The 22,627-nt window shown below is 41.5% G+C and overlaps 1 protein-coding gene across 1 annotated transcript in view; it reads left to right on the forward strand.

Moving 5' to 3' along the window:
- The window catches only part of MKS1 (MKS transition zone complex subunit 1), a 1,448,767-nt gene that overhangs the window by 446,282 nt on the left and 979,858 nt on the right, over nucleotides 1-22,627 (forward strand). Inside the window, exons 7-8 of the mRNA XM_044054835.1 lie at nucleotides 1,922-2,026; nucleotides 2,205-2,313. Coding sequence (XP_043910770.1) covers nucleotides 1,922-2,026; nucleotides 2,205-2,313 — 214 coding nt within the window. The remainder of the gene's footprint in view (nucleotides 1-1,921; nucleotides 2,027-2,204; nucleotides 2,314-22,627) is intronic.

Raw genomic sequence — 22,627 nt, forward strand, 5'->3', positions numbered from 1 at the left:
TTTTTCCCCTAGGAAAAACTTTGCTGTTCTAAATTTTCAATGTTATTGGTTTTCGGTTACTAGGGGTCGATGTTAGAACATTCGAAGTTCTGAAACTTCGATGTTCTAATATAGACCCCAGTAGCCCCTTAGTACTATATCTTCTATTATTATCTTTTTTCCTCTTCTATCACTATTGGAGCTCCTCTTACAATTAAACTAAGTACTCCTCTTTTTCTTTGCCCCAAATATTCTGCTGAATAACCATCCTGAAAACATTTCTTTATCAAATTCACATGTTCACTTCTTTCCATGTGTGTCTCATGTAGCATAGCTATTTGCACTCTACATTTTTTTAATATAGTTCATTACTCTTTCTTTTTTATATTTATCTGCAAGACCATTTAGATTGAAAGACATTACAGAAAGCATCACTTTTTTAAATATAACGTCTAGTTCCAACTTTTTTGTTACATGTATATAGTGTCTGGTAGTTAGGTCTTTTATACAGTTGTTTCATGTCATATCCATTTGCACCTATCTTACATACCTTTTTATTTTTTTGAAAGCTTTTGAAAGTTTTTGCTTCCTAATAAGAAGATAAGTTCTAGGTTCATAGCTACACAGACAGGCTAAAATTAACCAAAAAGAAAGGTTAGTCATGCTAAGACGCATGGTACAGCCTATTATGCTATTAGTAAATGCTCTTTAATTTTTATATCTATATAACTCTCCCAGTTGAGAAAACACTTGAATGCCTTCAGTAAACACTTTTTTCTCTAAGGGATTTTTCTTTATCAGAATGTCTTCTAGTGACATGCAAACCAGACATTGAACTGCTAAGGGTACCTTGTTTATCAGAAAGAAAGACTTAAGGTATTTTTAATATTCTTTTTCATTTACATGGTTTGTAATAAATTTGTTACTGTATAATGCCTATGGTTTTTACCCAGGCATTTCCCTATGCAAGTATGGGAAAAAGCACACTGATTTTTATTTTGTCGTACTCTGTTATAACCAGACCCTTGTACTCCCCTCCCATCTCCTCCCCTCCTCATTCTTTTTCATTGCAGTGTCTACATGTTTCAAAATTGGACAAAGAAAAAGAAAAAAGGGTGAACAAGAAGAAACAAAAGCACCCGTTTATATTGGTATCCCCAATGCATTTAAAAAAATCTGAGAGAGACATAGCAAGATTCTTAATTAACTTTTAAGCTATACTAATCGCCTATGTTTGTATACGTGACATTACATACTTTTGTACATCTGTTGCATTTAGGGTTGCCACCTTTTCAGTTGCCCAAAGTGGGACATGTTTTGTAGAAACATCAGGTTTTGCAGGGCAAAACATACCCATAGCCAGTACAAAAGAGAGAACTGCACTTTTTTGCCTAAATAAAAGCTTATTCTTGTAGCATTACAGTTGCTTATTCTGTTTCTTATAACATTTAGGTGTTTCAGATACAACTGTTTTATGCAACTATTAAAGAAAATATAGGAACATTTTTGTTTTAAAAATCTCAGGACATTTGCCATTTTTTCAATTTTTTTGCAGGACACAACTGCCCAAAGAGGGACTGTCCCTCGCAAAGTGGGACAGATGGTAACCCTAGTTGCATTCTTTTGTATATTCTCTTCATTGCATATTAACTCATTTTTGCACAACTACTGGGTATATGCTTTACTGTATTTACTCTGTATAATTCTAGCAGTCACTGTGTTGTATACTCTTAATCACATTGGTATCACTAAATTGTTTGTCTTGTACATTTTGTAAGTTAACTCACCTGATTCCTGCTGTGTTATTGTGACAAGTTTAATTTTGTGATTCTGGTTCAGATTGTGGCCAAAAAGGATCCTTGGACCAAGTCACTTGGCAGTTAAACAAATAAGTAAAACTTTAATGACTTATGATAATGACTTACTTATGCATTTTTCACAGGTTAGGTCTCCAGGAATATGAATATGTCCTCTGTACTATTAAAGTAGATGGCAATGGGGTCATTACAGTCAAGCCAGATTTCAACCACGACAAAGGTCCCTACAGGTTAATATGCATCTTTATACTTTTGAGCCTGTTTTAGAAACAAAAGTAGTTATAGCTTTAGCTATGTGTACTATGGAACTAATGCAAAGAGAAACATTTTATTGGGTTGCTTTATTTTGAATTTGCTTATTTTCATTGGATGTATTTTAGTAAGTTAGCTTGTTCCTTCTTCATCCAGGTTAGAGCTGGAGAGAGAGAAGCGGGACCTCTGGAAGTATTCCATTGAAAATACCTCTGTAAGCATTCAACCAGAGGAACAGCAGCGTGAGCAGAAAATGTACAGTGAGGTGAGAAGCTGTTTTGTTATATGCTTGCAACTGAAACATGATGGGCTTGTAGGTGTGGCTTGCATTCCTCATGACTTCTGTTTGCCTGAGCCTTGCATTTCCATTGCAAGTGAAAATGCATGCTAAGGAGGGGGTTTGCACTTTCCTAGCACAACATATGGCATCACTGCTCTCACAACACTAGATAATGTTCTCATGTTTTAAAAATGAGTACCAGGTTTAATAACAGTGCACTAGTGAGTGACACTCTGAAAGTTGGTCACTAATGTGCACTTTTAAAGTTTGTGCAAGAAAGCTAAAGATTGCACTATTTTGTGGATTTCCCTTTTTCCCCAAAGTAGCGCAATCTCTGAATTTGTAAATATAAATAACGGGCTGTTGAAGGACATTACCTCCTACACTGAGGCTGCAGTGGGCATGTCTCCCCTGCAAAACAATGTTTTTTGTTTTTATAATGTTTAGTGTGGATGACAGCTGAGTGATTCTGATGGACTTGTGACCAGTGTTATGTAAATTGATGACAGCTCTTGCAGACTTTAATTAGAAAACCTGTATAACACTACCTTCCAAAGGAAAATACTCAGCATTATCTAGCTTAGATGTCTTTTTTTCCAGCATCCTTTTTATGATTATTTAGACAAAGTTTTCATTTAGAGTGCTTTTCTGATGTTTACTGGCTTAGTGTTGTAAACGATCATTTAGTGTCCTTGATAGACTGCCCATAAGAAATTAACATACCCTGTATCTGGCCCGTTTTTATGGTGGTGTTATATCAAACAACTGTGATGCACCCATTTTTTATTTAATAGGTATAGTAGAGTTGCTTCATTTTGCTCATTTAAAAAGTAGTTTTGCATCGTGTCTTTGACAATCTGACATGTCTTAACATGGTCATCCCTCTTCATCTGGTAATGAAGCTACTCCGACTAGACATCAACACTCCACTTTATAACTGGATTCTTGACTGTCGCACAGACAGACATCTGAAAGTGTGCACAGGAAATAACTCCTCAGATAGCAGCACTCTTAACACTGGAGTCCCACAAGGATGTGTACGAAGTCCCTTGCTGTTCACCCTGTTAACACATGATTGTACAGCCAGGTACAATACAAATCACATCATCAAGTTTGGTAATGACAGAAAAGTGGTGGGCCTTATCAGTAATGACAATGAAACGGCTTATGGAGATGAAGTGGAACAACTGATTACCTAGTGTAGAAATAACAACTTGGCACTAAATATGAACAAAAAAAAAAAGAGATAATTGTGGACCACAGGAAAAATCGCAAGGCACATTCTCCCCTCATCATCAGTGGGGAAACGGTGGAAAGCACAAAGTTTCTGGGAGTGTACATCGATGAGGACTTGTCTTAGAACACAAATACAAATGCAATAGTCAAGAAAGTGCACTAGAGATTGCACTTTTTAAGAAGGCTGAGGAGAGCAAATATCCCATTGACAGTCCTCACTACCTGCTGCAGAGGTAGTATAGAAAGCATCCCTGATGAACAACCTCGTAATATGGTATGGAAGCTGCTCTATCTCTGAGTGCAAATCCCTCCAGAGAGTGGTGAATACAGCGGAGGGGATCATTAAGACCACCTTACCATCTACCGATGACTTATACTTATCTAGATGTCTCAGCAGGGCCAGAGGAATAATTAAAGACTGCACTTAACCTGCTTACAGACTGTTCCTGCATCTATCATCCGGAAAGTGCTTCCGAAGCATACATTGCAGAACTATGAGATTCAGGAACAGCTTCTTCCCTAATGTCATCAGGGTGCTGAACTCTTAGTAACCACCACACTCCATGATGGCCATCTGGTCAGCAGAAATTGTCTCAAATTGTGCATTAACGTGGTTATCACTCTCATCTAATACTTAGTGCAATATTCACCATGACTATAACTTGTAGGCCATCTAGGGCAGTAGTAATACAGTAAAATATCTCTTCTTTCAGTGCAATACATGTTGCGAATTCGTAAATTAACCCTAGTACAGTACTCTAAGGTCCATAGTGCAATACTCTTAATGTTCACAGTGTTATACTCAAATGTCTCTTTCTGTGCAAGGATCAATGCAGTGCCTTAACTCATGCAAGTAAATGTTCACTTTGAAAAGTGTTAAAATGTCTTTCTAATTATGTGCAATGTTAGTCTGTCTACCTGCATGTCCGTAATGTAATAGCTAGGTGTTATATGTGTGTAAATGTCTGTGAAAATAGTCTATATGTTGTCTGCACATTGAGTCTGGAGACATGGAATTTCGTTCAGTTTTTGCACTTGTGTGATTTCTGAATGACTGTAAAGTTTACTTTGACTTTGACAAGCATTCTTTCTGAAGGTACTGTAGGTTTGACAATTAGCTGAGCCAGCATAATGCTCCCCAAGTTCATAGGTGTTTGCCCCATCCAGAAAATGCTGACCTTACACATTATCCTTAGGACTCAAAAATGTGCTTAGTATGACAGTGGATTGGCTGTTACAGCTCATTGAGTGATGTGGCTCATTACAAGTTAAGTAGGTAAAAAGTTGCTGTTTTGATTGCAGCTAATTATTAAAACAACTCATGTTGGGAAGAGGATCTGCAATGAAAGAGAACGCAAAGTTACAGCTAGCATTCAGAAAAAAATGATGAGCAGAGAGGAAGCATGCACCTGACTGTATGCACTTGAGCTAAGACAAGAGAATATAATAAACAGCAAACACACTACTTTAAATGGGCCGCTATGATTTTACATTTGTTTTAACCTTGAAAAGGGTAGAAATTAGATTATAAGACAATAGGAAAAAGGAACAGTAAATAAAGGATAATACACAGCAGAAATAAGGAAGGTAAGGACAAGTGTGTGGAGAAAATGATAGTTGAGTAAGGATGTAAGGAAAGGTATGGTAAGACGGTGATGGTCAGTAGCAGGCATAAATGCACAAACATATAACATAGACAAAGACTGAAAGGGAAAGTGTTGACACATTGTGGGTGAGGGAGGACTTGTGGATTCAGAGACTTACAAAGAAAGGGAGGACAGTGGTGATGGGAAGGCTTGGACAATAAAAAGAGAAGGGTGTTGACACACAAGGGAGAGAAACACAGGATGGAGGCTAGGGGTTAGTACAGTTTACCATATTGCATTGCCTATATGATATCCAGGGGTAGGTCAGGTAGCACCATGTTCTCCTTGCCCATTAGGCCTTGCCTGAGTTGTTGAAGGCATTGGCAGACAGCAGTGGGACTTTACCAGCCACAAGGTAAACCTTTCTAGACAACCAATGTAGGCATCCTGGTCTAACATCTCCATTTCCCTGTGTATGACAATATCACTACCCCTGGCAATGCCAGTAGAGGGAACATTGATTCTTTCCACCAGCTAGAATTCTGTATCTTTTTTAAAATTTTCCTTTGGTTCTGGACTGATGTGCAGCTATTATGGCTCCCTTTCAGAAGTGGGAGACCCCGATACCAAGAGTCCCAATTCTGTGAAAATTAAACTATGAGCTCATCAAAAACATAAACTCATTTTTACACTTTTAAAAGTGGATTTGCAGAGTGGCTTTTCCATTTTGCATCCCTCATGTTGAGGCTTTGCTGCATATATTAGAGTAGGAAAGAATTAAATGAACTGGTATGTATCCCCAACATTTGCACTTGCATTTTGAAGGATCACTACTGTGACATGGATATCCCACCACTGCCCATCAAATGTGATGACCCTCCACTGGACCAGTAATCAAGGAGCCTCAATCCTCACCACTGTCACCTGTGGGAGGACATTCACTGACAGCATAACAGGCGCACACACAGTATTTCCAGATTCAGCTCTCTGCATCAAGTGCATTTTCACTTAAGAGGACACAGAGACCACAGTCAGTCCAGATCCCCAATAAGATTCCCCACTGGCACAGCTGTAGAGTTGAGTCCTTAGCCAGGATTCCAAGCCAAGTCCTCCAGCACTCTGTCCCTGCCCAAGTAGCTGACGCACACACTCTTGAATATTTGTTTTACACACACACAGACACACATACACACTTGGGAAAGGCTGACACAGGTTTACTAGCTATGCCTCCTTCTGCCCAGACTATAAGGTAGTTTTCACTACCACAAAAACCTCTTATCAGTTACTTTAAGGCCCTTAACAAAGGGTGTCCACTCTTACTGTGTAATATTAATATTAACACAAATGGTAGTTTAACCATGAGCAAGGCTATTAGGAGTGGCCCACACAGTGTCACCAAATAAATATGCAAGTACTCACAAAACTTAAATATCTCTACACAGATCAGCCACAATGAAATTGTTTAAATATATTTAAAAATAAAAGAACAAGACAATATTAAATATATATTCATAGTGATATCAGAGTTCAAAACCACAGGACATATTTAAAACAACATTGCAGGACAGTCTCAAATAAAGAAACGAAGCTTCATTGTATTCCTGGCTGTATCTAAGAGAATTACTGTTCCCTAGTAACTTACTACTAAAGCAAGGTGGATGTGATGAATGGATCTTCTAGCTCTTGTCAGGTCCAAGACATAATGCAAAATACTTTTCACACTAAGAGTATTCTCAAAATAATATCTAAAATATTACTGCTGGGATAGCTTGTAAAATGACATCACTTCTTGTCATCTGACCATAGTTCCCAGGCAAAACAACCATTGATGGCATATGGTTGCATTTAGCATCTACCTGTAAAAATATACAGACGAGGGTGTTTCCTCAGGTTTTTGGCAGATGCTGGAAGTCATAAAACAATTGCATTCCTTCATGCTTTCAAGACTAATTAGTTCACCCTAAAGACAATACAGAAAACTTCCTAGCACAGACTTTGTCTCTTGCTGCATTGAGAACTGAAAGATACCATATTTTATGGCCTAGCCTTTAAAGTAATTTAATTTCAGATATTTTTCTAAAGTTTACTGGACTGAGGTTAACCTCCTGTATTCCAGTTTCCACTGTTAAAATATATACATTTGAACAGCTACAATAGTGCATGTACATTTCTCTTCTCTTCCAGTAGGGTACACTATGGATTACATTTCAAACGCAGTACTCTACAAATACCTTTTCAACCCACACATCTGTACAAGCACTTTGATATACACATGACATACAGTTCTAATACATTTGTAACACGAGCATTGTGTATAAATCATTTCGATATTCACCAATGGCATATGATTATTTAGAAAATTCCAGCTAGCTGTGCTGGCAGTACTCCTTTCATCACAACTACTACAGTTTAAGGAATTTCAACAAAATTGCATAAAGGATTATGCTTGCTATGGCATAAATGCATTAATTCTACATGCTTGCCAGTTCTTTTTTGCTGTTTTCACAGTTAGCATCTCTGTCCTTGTTATTAGCTTAAATTCCCCTAGTCACATACACTTTGCTTAAAATGCTTCATGACAATTAAAACTTGCCCAGATTCTACACTGGCTTGTTTATGGTGGCATGGCGAAAGGAGACTTCTCATGGTACAGGCAGGATAATCCCTCTTATGGCTGGAAGAGGAGGTTGGAATTTCATCCCCGAAACTTGTTTCAGAGGACTGGCTTTGCCACAACCCTTTTTGTAGGTAAGTTTGAATTTTTTGTGATCTTTCTATCTTCCTACAGACGGTGTTCACCCATAGTAAGTTGTGACATTAGCTTTGTCTTTCCTCATGTTCTCTGTGGTACATTGTAGAATGCTTACACAGTCCATCCAGGACCTGGAGCAGTTCAGGTGGTTCTCAAAAAAAACTCCTTGAATCAAACAGTTGCAGATTTGCAGAACTTGATGTTGAGAGACTTCTTTGCCTGTGATGTCCCCACATTTAAGAGGATTAGTCAGTCACAAGTGAGGAAGGGCCATCAGATGAGCATATGCCAATGCCAGGTTCCATGGCCTTGGCCCAAGACTCTAAAAGACTGCCTGTTGCATGGAGAAAGCCTGAGTCTTGGGTGCACAATGTTACAACTGGAAACTTTAAATTCATGCCAGCACCAGACCCAACTGAAGGCCAGGCCTATCCCCCATGTGCATCTGCCCTGATCTACTCATCACCTAGTGTGCGTCTTTCACATGGTTATGCTTACATAAGCTTTTATCAAGATTGCTGGTTGGCATAATTTTTCATCCCAATAGAGAGTCCCATGTGATTCTGAGGATTTTGAGGCTGTCATCTCTGAGATAGACAAGATCAGTGAGCCACTCCACTCCTTAAGCATATCCAGATGGCCTTTCAGTAGGGGATTCCTTAAAGATAATGAAGTTTGTCATGCTTTGACCTCTACCCCTCCTTCTCTATTGGGCCTCTCCATGGTAGGAGCCACTGAGGCCCTTGGTTATTTCCACTTTAGAATCAGCCTTTTAAAAATGTTATTTTGAAATTTGGAGGTGCCTCTGTGTGCTGCTGTGACATCCCCAAGACTGTCAGTGCTTAGTATTGGAGAAAATTACTTTCTGAAGAGCCTTTGTGACCTCTGATCTTCCCCTGTTGCCTGAGAAGGAGTATAGAGCTTTGAGTAGGTGTGGTGGGTCTATATTATATGCTTGAAGACCATTTTCTTTGAACACTTAAATGCTGACATGTAAAAAGCAAAAGCTGTAAACCGTTAATGGCCACTTCCGTGAAATCTTTCCTAGAGAAAAAAATTCACTTGGTCATTATTGGGAATTGCCCTTTTCACCAATGTAGATTGATCTCGGAGTTGGTATACTTAGTTAGGGGTGTGTGGAAGGGGGAGAAAAGCCCCCAGTTGGTTAGCGTTTTAGAGTTTGTTTTATGGCCAAACAAATGTTTTCTCTAGGAAAAGTTTGTGTCAACTTTTCCGTGTTCGAATAAAATATTCTTTGAATGTATAATATAAACCCGGTCTGGTAAAAGGGAATACTTTTCTTTTGTGTTTGGTGTTTTGGCCCTCATCTATTTTTCTGTTGTGTCTATATTCCATCCATTCCTTCCTAGTTGAACAGGCAGTGGGCATACTCAGGAACCTCTCAGAATCTGTGTTCAGGGAAAAAAGCTACAGATCCTGTCAGCATTCAAGTATCTGCTTGTAATTTATTACTCCACTCTAGCTTGAGGTCCAGTCAGGGATGGGTAATTGTGCAGAATGATATGGCTGAAGCTGTCCTTTCTCACAAGTTGTCTCATTTGCAGTATTTTGGAATCCTGATTCATGGAGAGCATACAGTCTGGCCAGCCTTCTCTGGACGTCCTTCAAGAATGCAACTGCAGTCATAACATATGGGTTGTCCTGCCTCAGGCAGCCCTCGGTCGGCCGGATTCCAAAGTCTGGGTCCGACTTCGGCTGATGTCGCATTTCTCTCCGACGTCAGAGCGGCAGGAGTACATAAGCATCAGCCGACGCCATCTTCTTCAGTCTTTCTTGCCGTGCGGTGTTCGAAGCAGAAGCAGTTCGCAAGTGCCGGTCGGTCAGCTCCTGTATTCTTCGATCCGAAGTCATCAAAAAAGCTAAGTACCCCATTGGGGACCTTTTCTTGCCTCAGCCGATGTCAGAAATTACTGAAAAAGTTAATAATTGTTTGTCTTGTGGTAAACAAATACCTCATAAGGATTTCCATTCTTACTGCCTTCCTTGCCTTGGGCCCAGACCACGACATCTCGGCCTGTGCCGCCTGTGCTCGCTTCAATAAGCGCACTCTGAGGCGCCGGGCGGAGTTCGCTGAAGACTTTTTCAGTGAAAAATTCGATTACACGATGCCGTCGGAATTACTGACATCGCAGACTCCTAAAAAACGTAAAGACCGGGACCGACATCCTCGGCCCGCGTCTTCCACCGACACCACGCCAAAACCTACCGCGAGTGCCCCGGTTCCCTCTGAGGCGGTTATTTTACCGCTCCGAACCGAAGACACCGTATTACCGATACCTCCGATACCGGAGACCACACCAACGCCAGTTATTGATTTTCCTCCGGATACTGAAACCGAGGAAATGCCCGAGACCGTTGCTGTGGATAAGGTCATTCCTGCACGTGGAGCTGCTAGGCCTCCCATGTCCATGTCTATCAAGGCCTACACACGTGCTAAGGCAGCCAGCAAGACCAAGCACCTTACTGCTAAAGCCTTACCTCAGCCTACTCCTGAAACACAAATCATGACCATGGCAGCAGACTTGATCTTCATGATCAGAGGTTCCCAGGCCCATCCTGAGAGAGGATCCCAGCCTCCTCCTGATAAGAGGCCCAGGGTTGAGCCCACTGACCCTCTCTCTTCAGATGAAGATTCTGAGGCCTCTGGCCACTCTGATAGCCAGAAAGAGCCTTTCCAGACCTACGAGGACTCAGATGCAGAGGACTCCATCCCCTCGGCCTCCCCTCCTGAGGATATTTCTTTTGGGGAAGTTCTGCATTCCATGAGGGAACATTTTAAGTGGCAAGGCCAGGAATATTCTGATTCCAGAAAGCGCCTTCGAACCTTCCTTAAAAAGCCCCAACACAGGCCCTTAGCTATACCTCCTGTGCTTGATGTTTTGGATGATCTATACTCTGACTCCAGTGTTACCCCTGATACTCTCCCTCCTGCTAAGCCGGACAGATACTATAGAGTCCCTGAAACACATTCTCATTTCATTAGGGCCCATGCTGTTGATTTAGAAACTGTCTCACAGGGGCCGAAAGGGGTTTCAGCTACCACCTCCAAAAATCCTTTGCCTTCCAACAGGGAAGCTAGGTCATTAGAGAGATGGGGGAAGAAGGTTTACACCTCCACTACTTTATCTATGAGAGCTCTCAATTGTCTCTTTCATATGTTTCAATATCAGGATTTCCTGTTAGATGATTTACAGAAAACTTTGGCCTCTCCTGAACCTTTAGATAGGAAGTCTTTGCAGGAGGCTGTACACAACTCTCAGCAAGTTAGCAATCACTTTCTTCAGTGTGGATATGATGCATTGGAAGCTTCATGTAGGGCAGCTATGACAGGGGCGGTCATTCGTAGACATGCATGGTTAAAAGAACAACCTCTACCAGATCATGTTAAGGCAAAACTTCTTGATGCACCCTTGGAAAAGAACAAGCTTTTTGGTGCTAATGCTAAAGATGTATTAAAGACCATTGAGGAAAAAGCCAAGTCAGTTCAGACAGTCAAAGATTTCCTCCAGGTTCAGCCACCCAGATTCAGCAGGAATTGGCCTTCAAAACCTGGTCCTTTCCTAATCCTGAAAGATTTCAAAGGGCAAAACAGGTGTGGCCGAGGAAGAGGACAATACAGAGGTTCCTACAGGGGACGACAATGGCAACCAGCAAACCAAAGAAGTGACACGGGCTTCTCCTGCCCCACAGGGACAATCCCAATGACTTTCCTCTACTTCCGCTAACCAAAGAGCAAACAGAAGCTCCCTTGGGCGGAAAATTATCTCTGTTTTCAGACAATTGGCACAGATTGACAAAGGACAAATGGATTTTGGACATTATAGACCTAGGCTACAGGTTCCACTTTCATACCTTACCAAGGAAACAAGGCATGCCAAACCTACCGCAAAACCAGAGGGCAGAGGCTATCAAGCAAATTTCTCTGCTTGCTCAGATCAATGCAATAGAAAAAGTTCCACAACAAGAACAAGGCCAGGGGTTTTACTCAAGACTGTTCCTTGTTCCAAGAAAAGAAACACAATGGGGACAAATACTGGATTTGTCCACATTAAAAACCTTTCTCATAGTACCAAAGTTCAAAATGCTGACCTTACAGCAACTCCTTCCCATGCTGGGCAAGGGGTCTTGGCTGATTACTCTGGACCTCAAGGAGGCATACCTGCATGTCCCTATCAGACACAGCTGCAGAAGATACCTCAGATTTCTTGCAGGGCCAGAGCATTATCAATTCTAAGCATTGCCATTTGGCTTATCTACTGCGCCCAGAGTATTTACAAAATGCCTGGCTTCAGTAATTGCTCATTGCAGGCTCCAAGGGATCCAAATTTACCCGTACCTGGACGACTGCCTCATACAAGCGGATGACAAACTGATTTTGACAAAAAACTTGGATTATGTCATTCAATTGCTACAAGCTCTGGGATACACAGTCAACTTCCAAAAGTCAAGACTGCAGCCATCCCAGCAAATAACTTTCTTAGGGGCCAATCTAGACACAACCTCTCAAATGGCTTACCTGACAGAAGACAAGCAAAAGAAGTTAACTCATTATTTCAAAGGTTTGGCAAAGCTCACCCAGATGACTGCAAGGAGATTCCTTCAGGCCCTGGGTTACATGGCATCCTGCATTCTCCTGGTTCCATTAGCAAGACTACACATGAGAAAGCTTCAATGGTACCTAAAAAGTTTATGGTCTCAACACAGCAACAACCTAGAGACAACCATACCGCTCATTCCATGCCTACAAAAGGAATTTCTATGGTGGGCCTCTAAGTCAGGCAAACACAGGTATGTCATTCAAAAAACCACAAATAACACAAACAATGACCACAGATGCCTCAGACCTTGGATGGGGGGCGCACATGGAGGGCAGATGTATTCAAGGACAATGGTCTCCAAAGGAAACACATCTGCATATCAACCAAAAAGAAATGCTGGCAGTAATGCATGCCATCGAGGCCTTTCGACAACAACTTCAGCAAGGCCACCTGCTAATACGGACAGACAACACCACTGTCATGTTGTACATAAACAAGCAGGGGGGCACCCATTCTTACCCCCTTTGCAGACTGACAATGAATCTTTGGGAAAAATCACTGAGCTTAAACATACAGTTGCAATCCCAGTTTGTTCCAGGCAAAGACAGTGTGCTGGCAGACAGCCTAAGCAGGAATTTCCTAGACCCCCACGAGTGGAGGTTACATCCAGAAATCTTCATAAGACTCACCTCGACATGGGGCAGGCCAGAAGTAGACCTATTTGCCTCCCACCTCAATCATCATCTGCAAAAGTTCTGTTCAAGGACATATCATCCACAAGCATGGAAAACAGATGCTCTCTCATTCAACTGGAACTTCCTAAAAATTTATGCATTCCCACCTCTGCCACTGATGACCACAGTACTACTAAAGATCAAAGCAGAGAAGCCAAAAGGGATCCTAATAGCTCCAGACTGGCCAAGACAACACTGGTATCCACTACTATGGAGCATATGCCACAACAAAAAATGGGCCCTTCCCCAATGGCCCCATCTTTTGACTCAAAACAACTTCAAGACAGTACATCCCAACATTCAGACGCTCCAGCTAACAGCTTGGGAGATTCCATGAATAACCACAATCTATCTCTCTCTAAGGAAGTTCAGCGGATATTAACAGAAGCCCACAGACCATCCACCAGAAAGGTTTATTCTGCAAAATGGAAAAGATTCAGCATTTGGAATACCAGCAAGGGTCATGATGCATCATTATTGAACATCCCACTCATCCTGGAATACTTGGCAGATATGCTACAGAATGGACTCTCATATTCTTCTATAAAAATACATGCTTCAGCTATTTCAGCTAGATACAACACTGATCCACCTGTGTTCTCACATCCTTTGTTAAGGCAATTTCTTAGGGGAATCAAGAATATCACGCCACCAAGAAAGGCCCCAGTACCAGCTTGGGACCTCAACTTTGTCCTAGAAAAACTGACTCTACCCCCCTTTGAGCCAGCAGCTTCTGTGGACTTACAATTCCTCTCATGGAAGACAGCTTTCCTGTTGGCAATTACCTCAGCAAGAAGGGTTTCGGAATTACAGGCCCTAATGGCAATACCACCGTTCATAACCTTTCATAGAGACAGGGTCTCCTTATGAACCAACCCTAGCTTTCTGCCAAAAGTGGTATCTAGGGTTTCTTTAAATCAAGCAGTTCACCTGCCTACTTTCTTTCCCAATCCTGAGAACAAAGGGGAAAGACTGTTGCATACCTTGGACATTCACAGACAACTTCGCTACTACCTGGACATAACCAAGGCCAATAGGAAGTCTGATCAGCTTTTTGTAGCTTACGCCCCTGGAGTACAAGGAAAAGTAATTTCCAAACAGACTATCTCAAAATGGATTGGACATTGCATTAGATTTTGTTATTCCTTCCATGGAAAGAGTGTACCAGCCAATATCAGACCACACTCTACCAGAGCTACAGCCACCTCTACAGCATTCTTAAGAGGGGTACCTACAAAAGACATTCTAGAAGCTGCTACATGGAGCTCCATGCATACATTCTCCAAACACTACAACCTCCCTTTATATTCCAGATCCAGAGCAGGCTTTGCTTCGGCAGTCCTGCAGGGATTGATAGCTACACCATCCTTTTCTTAGAGCATTCCACCTCCCCCAGCTAAGCTATGGTATTCAACCCATATGTTATGACTGCAGTTGCATTCTTGAAGGACATAGTACAGTTTTGTACCTACCATAAATGTAGATGTCCGATAGATATGCAACTGCAGTCGGGTTTTCCCTCCCTCCTTCCCCTCTATTCCTTGGGTCCACTCCTCTCCCTGTTATCCTAGCTGGGGATATCTGTTATAGTGTATCTGTTTATTGCTCATTTATTTGTCTGGAAACCTGTTTTTGTCTTCCAAATTGATTACAGCCTTCCTTGGAGGGCACCTGGCATCTGGGGCAAGAAACACTGAAGAAGATGGCTTCGGCTGATGCTTATGTACTCCTGCCGCTCTGACGTCTGAGAGAAATGTGACATCAGCCGACGTCGGACCCAGACTTTGGAATCCGGCCGACCGAGGGCTGCCTGAGGCAGGACAACCCATATGTTATGACTGCAGTTGCATATCTATCGGACATCTACATTTATGGTAGGTACAAAACTGTACTTTATAGAGAATTGCTGTCTGAAAAGTAAAGAGCTCCTAGCCTGTGGAGGGATTATTTATTTCATTTTTGTTCTCCCTTCCCTGTTATAAAAAAGAGGAGGAAGCTGTTTTGTCACCCTAAAAATAAGGCAGTCCCTCTGCATCCCCCTATGTGACAACTTGGAACCTTAGTTGTTTCCACCAGCTGCCTCCATGCATGCTGGACTCTTGTTTGGCCCTGCCCTGGAGGTGGAGGTTATGGGGTGAATTTCCAAGTTTGCTGGCTCAGCTGCCATTTTGAGGTGGGGTGGTGCTCTTTCTCATCTCAGTTATCCTTTGATCTTCCTGTTTTTTTTATTTGTTTTTCTCATTGGGCAGTTTTGCTACATCAGACATCATGATGTAGACCTAGATTCTATGACTGAGGGGGCAGAAGAAGCTGTTCTCTTTTCAAAAACTAGGTGGGGGGCAGCTGTCCTGCACCTTCTGCTTTGCTGGACAGGGAAAGTGCTTGTGTTTAGTTCTAGATCTTAGTGATCCAGCTGTCTGGAGTAGACTTTTGGTTCTCTTGCCTGTGCTGTTGCAGAGTGCCCTGTTGGCATGGTTGGTTGATGCTTGGGATGCTTTCTTATTTATTTATTTGCAGTTTGTTTTCCAGGATAGTCCATTGGGCTACAAGGAGCCCATTTTCAGTGGAGTCCTGGGGAGACAAGCTCTGGAAAAATACAAATACATAGTACAGAAAAAGCACAAATCCATAGTATACATTTCAAATAAATGTTATATACATAGTTCAGAAAGTACAAATCCATATCATACATTTCAAATAAATGTTACATAATACAGAAATAAAAAGAGATTTTCATTTGCAAAATTAAATCGTTAATTCACTGTCATAATGTGTTTTTTGGGGTTTTTTTAGGCAATTACAATGAGGTAACTTTTTAGTCATTGATCAAATACATCACAAGGGATGTAGAACTTTAGGAGGCAGTGACAGGCAAAAAATAAGTTTGGAAAGTTAGGAAGAAAGTGTGGTCAGAATTAGGTTGGATGGGAGCAAGAGCATTTCCATTGCGAAGTAAAGTGTGAGTGCAGTGAGGATTTAAACAAGGAGAGACTGCTGGTGGTGTGGATGGGAGAAGGGAGAGCGTTCCAGAGGTGTGCAAGAGAGAAGGACATTAGGTGAGTCCCAGCTGGACGTGTTGGTTTATGCAATTTAATTAGGTTTTGGGAATTGGATCTTAGGAGTCTGTCTGGCTTATACATTTCAAAGGTATTTGCTAGGGGCAGAGAGATGGGTTATGAATGAGTTTGTGTGCTTGGATGAGCTGGGTATATGTGAGGAAGTTTGGTAATTCTAGCCAACTTAGTTGAAGGGAATTACAGTGGTGGGAGGAGGCTCTCTGACCTGCTGCAAATTTGGATATTTTGTTATAACAAGATGAGAGTTTTGTTTTGAGGGAAGATTGCAGGCTGGTTAGGATAGATGTGCCATATAAAAGGGATGGGATACAGTATGTATTAGCTAATGTAATCCTGGTGGTGGGAGAGAGAAAGCGACTGTGACTGTAAAGCATACTTAATTTTTTATGGTTTTTTTTTTTTTTTATATATATTTGCTTGTAGTTGCTTGTCAAATTTTAGTTGATCGTGGATGATAATTTCTAGTAGTTTTGTGTCAGAGACTAGTTCTAGGAGAGTATTATTTTTACTTGTAATTATGAAGGATTGTTTGTCTAGGGAAGAATTTTTGGAAGTATTGAATAGCATAAGGTTTGTTTTGGTTGCATTAAGGGGCTAGATGGTTGTATAGCATCCACTGTTCAGTGGAAGAAAATGCAGCTTGTGTTAGATTAAGAGTTGTGATGGAAGGGGAGGAACAGATTATAGTAGAATCATCGGCATATTGGATGAGACTGGAGTTTGGAATGGCTTGGAATAAATCATGTATGAATATGTTGAATAATAGGGGGCCTAGAATGGAACCTTGGGGGGTGCCTGTGGATGTATTAAGGAAGGGTGAGGTAGCTTTTTTCAATTTAACTGCTTGTTGCCTGTTTGTTAGTTTGAAAACCACTGGGTAGAGGAAGGGGATAGGTTAAGTTTAGAGAGTTTGGTAAGAAGCAGGTTGTGGGAAATAGTGTCAAATGCCTTAGAGGGATCAAGGAAAAGAGTGGATATGAAGTGGCCAGAGTAGCGGGCTTTGTTGATTGTTTCTAGGAAGGAGAGGAGAGCAGTGGAGGTACTATGACCTGGTTTAAAATCATGTTGTGTGGTGGTAAGAAGCTGATTATTGATGAGGTAGGGTAAGAGTTGTTGGTGGACACACTTTTCAAGTAGCTTAGAAATAGGGGATAGGATGGTGATAGGGCAAAAGTTTGGGATGTCATTATTATTGCCACCTTTATGGAGAGGAATAATAAAGGCCTTCTTCCAAAGTTGGGGGACCTGGCATTCTAAGATAGACTGGTTTATTAGTATGGTTACAGGGAGGGCAATTGTTTCAGCAGCTACTTTAAGAAGTAGGAGGGGATTTCATCATGGGCATTGAAGTCAGGTTTTAATTTTGGAGACTTTTTTAATGGTAGATATGGAGATGGGATTGATGGAGAAAGGTGGGGGTTGGGTGTTAGGGGAGGAGCTACAGACCTATTGGTGAAGGATAATGTTAATTTGTTGATGGAGTCAATGAAAAAGGAGTTAAATTGGGTTGCTAAGTCTGTCGGATGCATCTGGATTAGGGCAAGGGTTTTCTGTTTTTCCAGGGTTAAGAAGAGATACGATTCCTTTCCAAAATAGTGTGGGATTAGTATTGTGGTTACTTAGGAGGGTAGTGAAATATACTTTGCGGTCAGAGGCAGTGAGTTTTTTGACTTTATTGCATAGTATTTTATATTCAGTAAGGGCAATAGAGATTTTATTTTTTTGGTATCGCGCCCATACTTTGTTGCGAAGTCGCATGGTAACTAAAGTGTTTTTAGTTAACCAAGGTACAGGGTTACTTTTTATGCGTTTCGTTTTTAGGGGGTCAAGGGAGTTCAGTAGGTTTGTGAAAGTGATGTTAAAGTAGGAAAGGGCATTATCTAGGGGAAGGGTTTTTAATGGGTTCCAGTTGGTATTTTTAGTGTGTTTTTGAAAGTTTCAGGATTGAAGTTTTTTAAGCAGCGAGAGGAAGTATAGGTGTGAGTTATTTGCATAGAAGAGGTGAGACAACAGGCAAAAGTGGGGAAATCGTCAGCTAGTTGGTCTGGGCAAATACCACTGTCTGAGATATATTGAGGATGGGATACTAGAATCAAGTCTATTGTACTTCCAGTAGTGGAGTTCTTTGAAGGTTTGGTAGTGGAATTGATTAATTGTGTGAAGTTATATAAGTTAATATTGAGTGAGTTAGTGGGAGATTGGATTGTGGTCCTATTTATATTAACGTCACCCAGGATTATTGTTTAATGAGTGATGTTAGAGGAGACCCAGGAGAGAATGTCTTCAAGGGATGAGACATTATCACCAGGGGAGATATAGAGGGAGAGGGTAAATATGAGTTTATGCTTGTTTAGGTGGAGTGAGGCTGGTATCAGTTTTGCCTTACCCAGTTTGGGGAAGGGTTTGGTGTAGGGGTAACTAGCAGGAATGCAGAGTGAGTGCTACCCCACCCCCTTTTTTTTGTGTTCTGTCGTTTCTTAGAATGCGGTAGTTAGGTGGTATTAGTTCAAAGTCTTTTATATGGGGCTTGAGCCAGGTTTCTGAGATGGAGAGATTGTCTGGCTGGTTGTGTAGAAGCCAGGCATGAAGGTTTGGAATTTTGTTACAGAGGCTTTGAGTATTTAGGGCTGAGAATTGGAGGGATTTACCTGTTGCATGAGGGAGATGAGGTTGAGAAGTTAGGTCCAGAGCGGAGGAGGGGCCAGGGTTTGGGTGGATGTCACCAGATAGGAGGATAGAGATAAGGTGGTGGGGGAGATAATTTCTTAGATAGAGGTACTTAGTGGAGTTAATGAGTTTTGAGGCAATTTGGCTAATATAATTGCGAGTGGTGATTTTAGTTAGAACTCTATAGGGGAAGAGCATGGTGGTGTTCAGGGTGAAGCGATAAGGGGTATATAGGTAGAGTTGTGTGTGTCATTAATGGAAGGATAGGGTAGTGGTGTGAAATTGGGGAGAATGATTTATGTTATTTGGTTGGGTTAGATTAAATAAGGTTGTTATAAGTAATATTTGTGTTAATGTGGATTGAGTTTTGAGGGACATGGTTATGGTTTGAATGAAGGTGGAGAGAAGTTAAGTTGCAATTTAGTTGTTTGGCTTTTTGGAGTTAATATTAGGTTTAGATTTGTTAGTGTATCAGATAATTAATGGGTGGTGGCATAGTCTAAGCGGGTGGATTACTTTTAAGGGAGTGGACTATGGGAGGAGTTGGTAGGGGTGAGGTGAGTAATCTGGATTGGATGGTGGAAGTGGTCAGTTAATTATAAATGTGGAGGTACTGGTGGGGGAGGGTGGAATTTGGGGGCAGGGTAGGGGAGCGGAGTGAACCTACACGGCGAATGGAGCTGGTAGAGCCAAAGGGATGAAAGGAATGAAAAAGAATCAGTGTCAGCACTGGGCTAGTGCCTAAAAGGCACAGTAGGGTCCTAACAGAAGGTCTCCAGTTATTCTGTATAGGTACATCTGCTGATAGTGTTGTCCTTTCACACAGCGCAGAACCTTCCCTGGTGTAGGCCATTGTGTCTTTTACCTAGCAGGAGGAGAACCATTGTATGCCCTCTAATAAGGGGACTGGCTTCTAGAAGCGGTGATTGACCATTTTCCTTGGGGGTATCCCCTTTGTCATCGTTATCAAAGGTTATAGATTAATCAGTAATCTTCCCTGGTTTCTGCTCATTGCCTTTTCTTATGCAGCACTGTGTGCTCTCCCTTGACAGTTGACCACAGTCATGGAGAAGGCCCAGAAGGTCTTGGCTTGGCAACCTTAATGAAGGTGCAGTTTTATGTTTGAGCTTGGATGTAGCAGCATCCTTCTTGTGGGCTAGGATGGAGTCAGATTCTTCGTGGTTCCATATTATGCCCAAAGATTTGTATATTGCTATAAACAGACTTGTATATCACTATAAACTGTGCAGAGTCTGAGCAGCCACGTTTCATACCTCCTTTGGTGTCAGATATTTGTTTATTGGCCCTTGAGTGGCAGACAATCTCACCTTAGGAGTAGAAAGGTAACCTTGCCTGTCTGAGCTGAAACATGCACATGGAGCCTTGAAGTGAGAATTACTTGTTGCAGCTAGTTATTTGATTTGTTTCTGATACCTTTTCACTTTTGGCTTACTAAATTGTGGTTTTACATTAAGAAGATTGGGACTTCTAGTAGCAGTAGTAAAGTAGCCTGGTCAGTCTGAATTGGAAAATGCACAGGGAGGCTTAAAGTTACAGTTAATTTGTTGTAGCTAGTTATTTTATGTATTTTATGCTACCCTTTCACTTTTGGCTAAATAAAGTGCATTTTTACATTAAGAAGCCTGAAACTGCAATTCTAGTGGGAGTAGAAGGGTAGCCTAGTCTGTCCAAGTTGGGAAGGGAGCTTAAAGTGACAATTACTTGTAGTTAGTTGGTACCTTTTCACGTTTGGCTAACCAAAGTGTGTTTTTACATTAAGAAGACTCTGACTGCTATTTTAGTGGCAGTAGTAAAATAGCCTCATCAGTCAGAGTTGGGAAAAACATGGGGAGGCTTGAAGCGTGCTTGTTTCATCAGTCATTGGACTTTTTAGGGACTTAGTTTCCTGTTAATCTGCACTAGAGAGAGACTTTTGCTGTGCTTCTACATTAAGAAGTTCCAGGATCATCTATCTTGTGGCAGAAGGTGTTTACTTGGTCTGTCTGTGTTGGGAGACACTCCATGAAGTGCAAATTCTAGTCCATTATTGATCAGAGGGCATGGAAGTTGGTTTTCAGCTTTTTTCTCTCTGCTATAAATTGGTTGCATTTTCATGGAGCTGTTCACAGCTCAATGGCAGTTAGCAGCACCCTGTATAGTAACAAACCTATAAAGCTATTTCTTAGGACTTTAACCCATAACACAGAAAGGCTTTGCTCAAGGCTAAGCTTAGGGCAGCTAGTTAGAGCTTCAAACAGCACGAAGATCATAGCACTATCTAACATCTAGCCTTCACCCAGTACACCACTCAGATGATACGTATAAAACCAAGATTTTAAACCATAATAGTCCAACACTAAGACAGGTCTTTACAATATGGATTTGGAATTTCCTACTGTCTGTGTGGCCAGTTTGGCAGATATGGGCATCCTTATGTCTCTGTGGCCAGCTTGGTAGATATGAGCATCCTGTGGTAATGTAGCAATTGTCTCATGTGCACAGACAGCCTCTTAATCTTTTACGAAACTAAAACAGAATGCGAGAGATGTGCATACATAACTTCCTAGTAGACAGAAATCTTGCTTGCAAACAAGGTTGTCAGGAACACACACACACTCAAAACACCCAGAGACGCACTACATTTTTCAACAATAATGCTCACTGCACACACACACACACACACACACACACACACACACACACACACACACACACACACAGACACACAGACCTTCTTATACTGAGCCACTTAAAAGAAACCTCTCCAAACCTCAAAGACCTCCTAAGCCGTCAGACTACAACACCTACCCTCAGCAATCACTAAAGCACACACCAAAAACCACACATAAACCTGCACCCAACAATCCACCAAGAGCAAAGCCCATAAGGTATTAAACCACTTTACCTAATATACTTGTCATAGGGGATTCTGTTATATGACAAGCAGATAATCCTATCACTAGGCTGGACAAGGTGATGATAATGGTTACTTGCTTATCTTGAACTAGGATCTGCAGTATCACATATACACCCACTCAAGTCACAGCACCACAGGTACCAGTATGATTCTTGTTATAGTCCATGTGCGTTTGAATGACCTGAGGTGTACCTCACTGGACTATATGAAAAGAGACATTATGGATCTCTGAGTATGTGTCGCCAATAGTTATGTGCCTTGCATTGAGCAGCATTCTACCTTCACCAAGGATGATGCCACAGAATGGACATAAAATGATTGATTTTAATAATTTGATTTATTTCTGGTGTCACTCCAGGGAAATCCAATATCTGTCAGTATGGGTGTACATGTTAACAGATCACATGTTCTTTGCGTTTCACTGTTGCAGTCATCACACTTGGGTTATCTGCCTGCAGGTAGCCCTCAGTCGGCCTGAATACCAGAGACTTAGTATTTTTGTGTCGGATGCTGTCACTCCAAGACTGATGTCAGGTCGTCAGTGGTATAAAAACAGGCAGCCGACGCCATTACATCAGTCTTTTTTGCAGAGGAGCCGGAAGCAGAAGCAGTTCGCAAGTGCCGGTCGGCTGCTACCTGAATTTTTCGTTTACGAATTGAATAATCCTGAAATCTTCTAAAGCTAAGTACCCCATTGGGGATCCTTTTCTTTTGTTCTAACCGATGTCAGAAAAAGCTAACAGTTGTCTTGCCTATGGAAAGCAAATACCT

The sequence above is a fragment of the Protopterus annectens genome, chromosome 13.part0 (genome assembly GCF_019279795.1).
Source record: "Protopterus annectens isolate FY-2018-M chromosome 13.part0, PAN1.0, whole genome shotgun sequence".
NCBI lineage: Eukaryota > Metazoa > Chordata > Ceratodontiformes > Protopteridae > Protopterus > Protopterus annectens.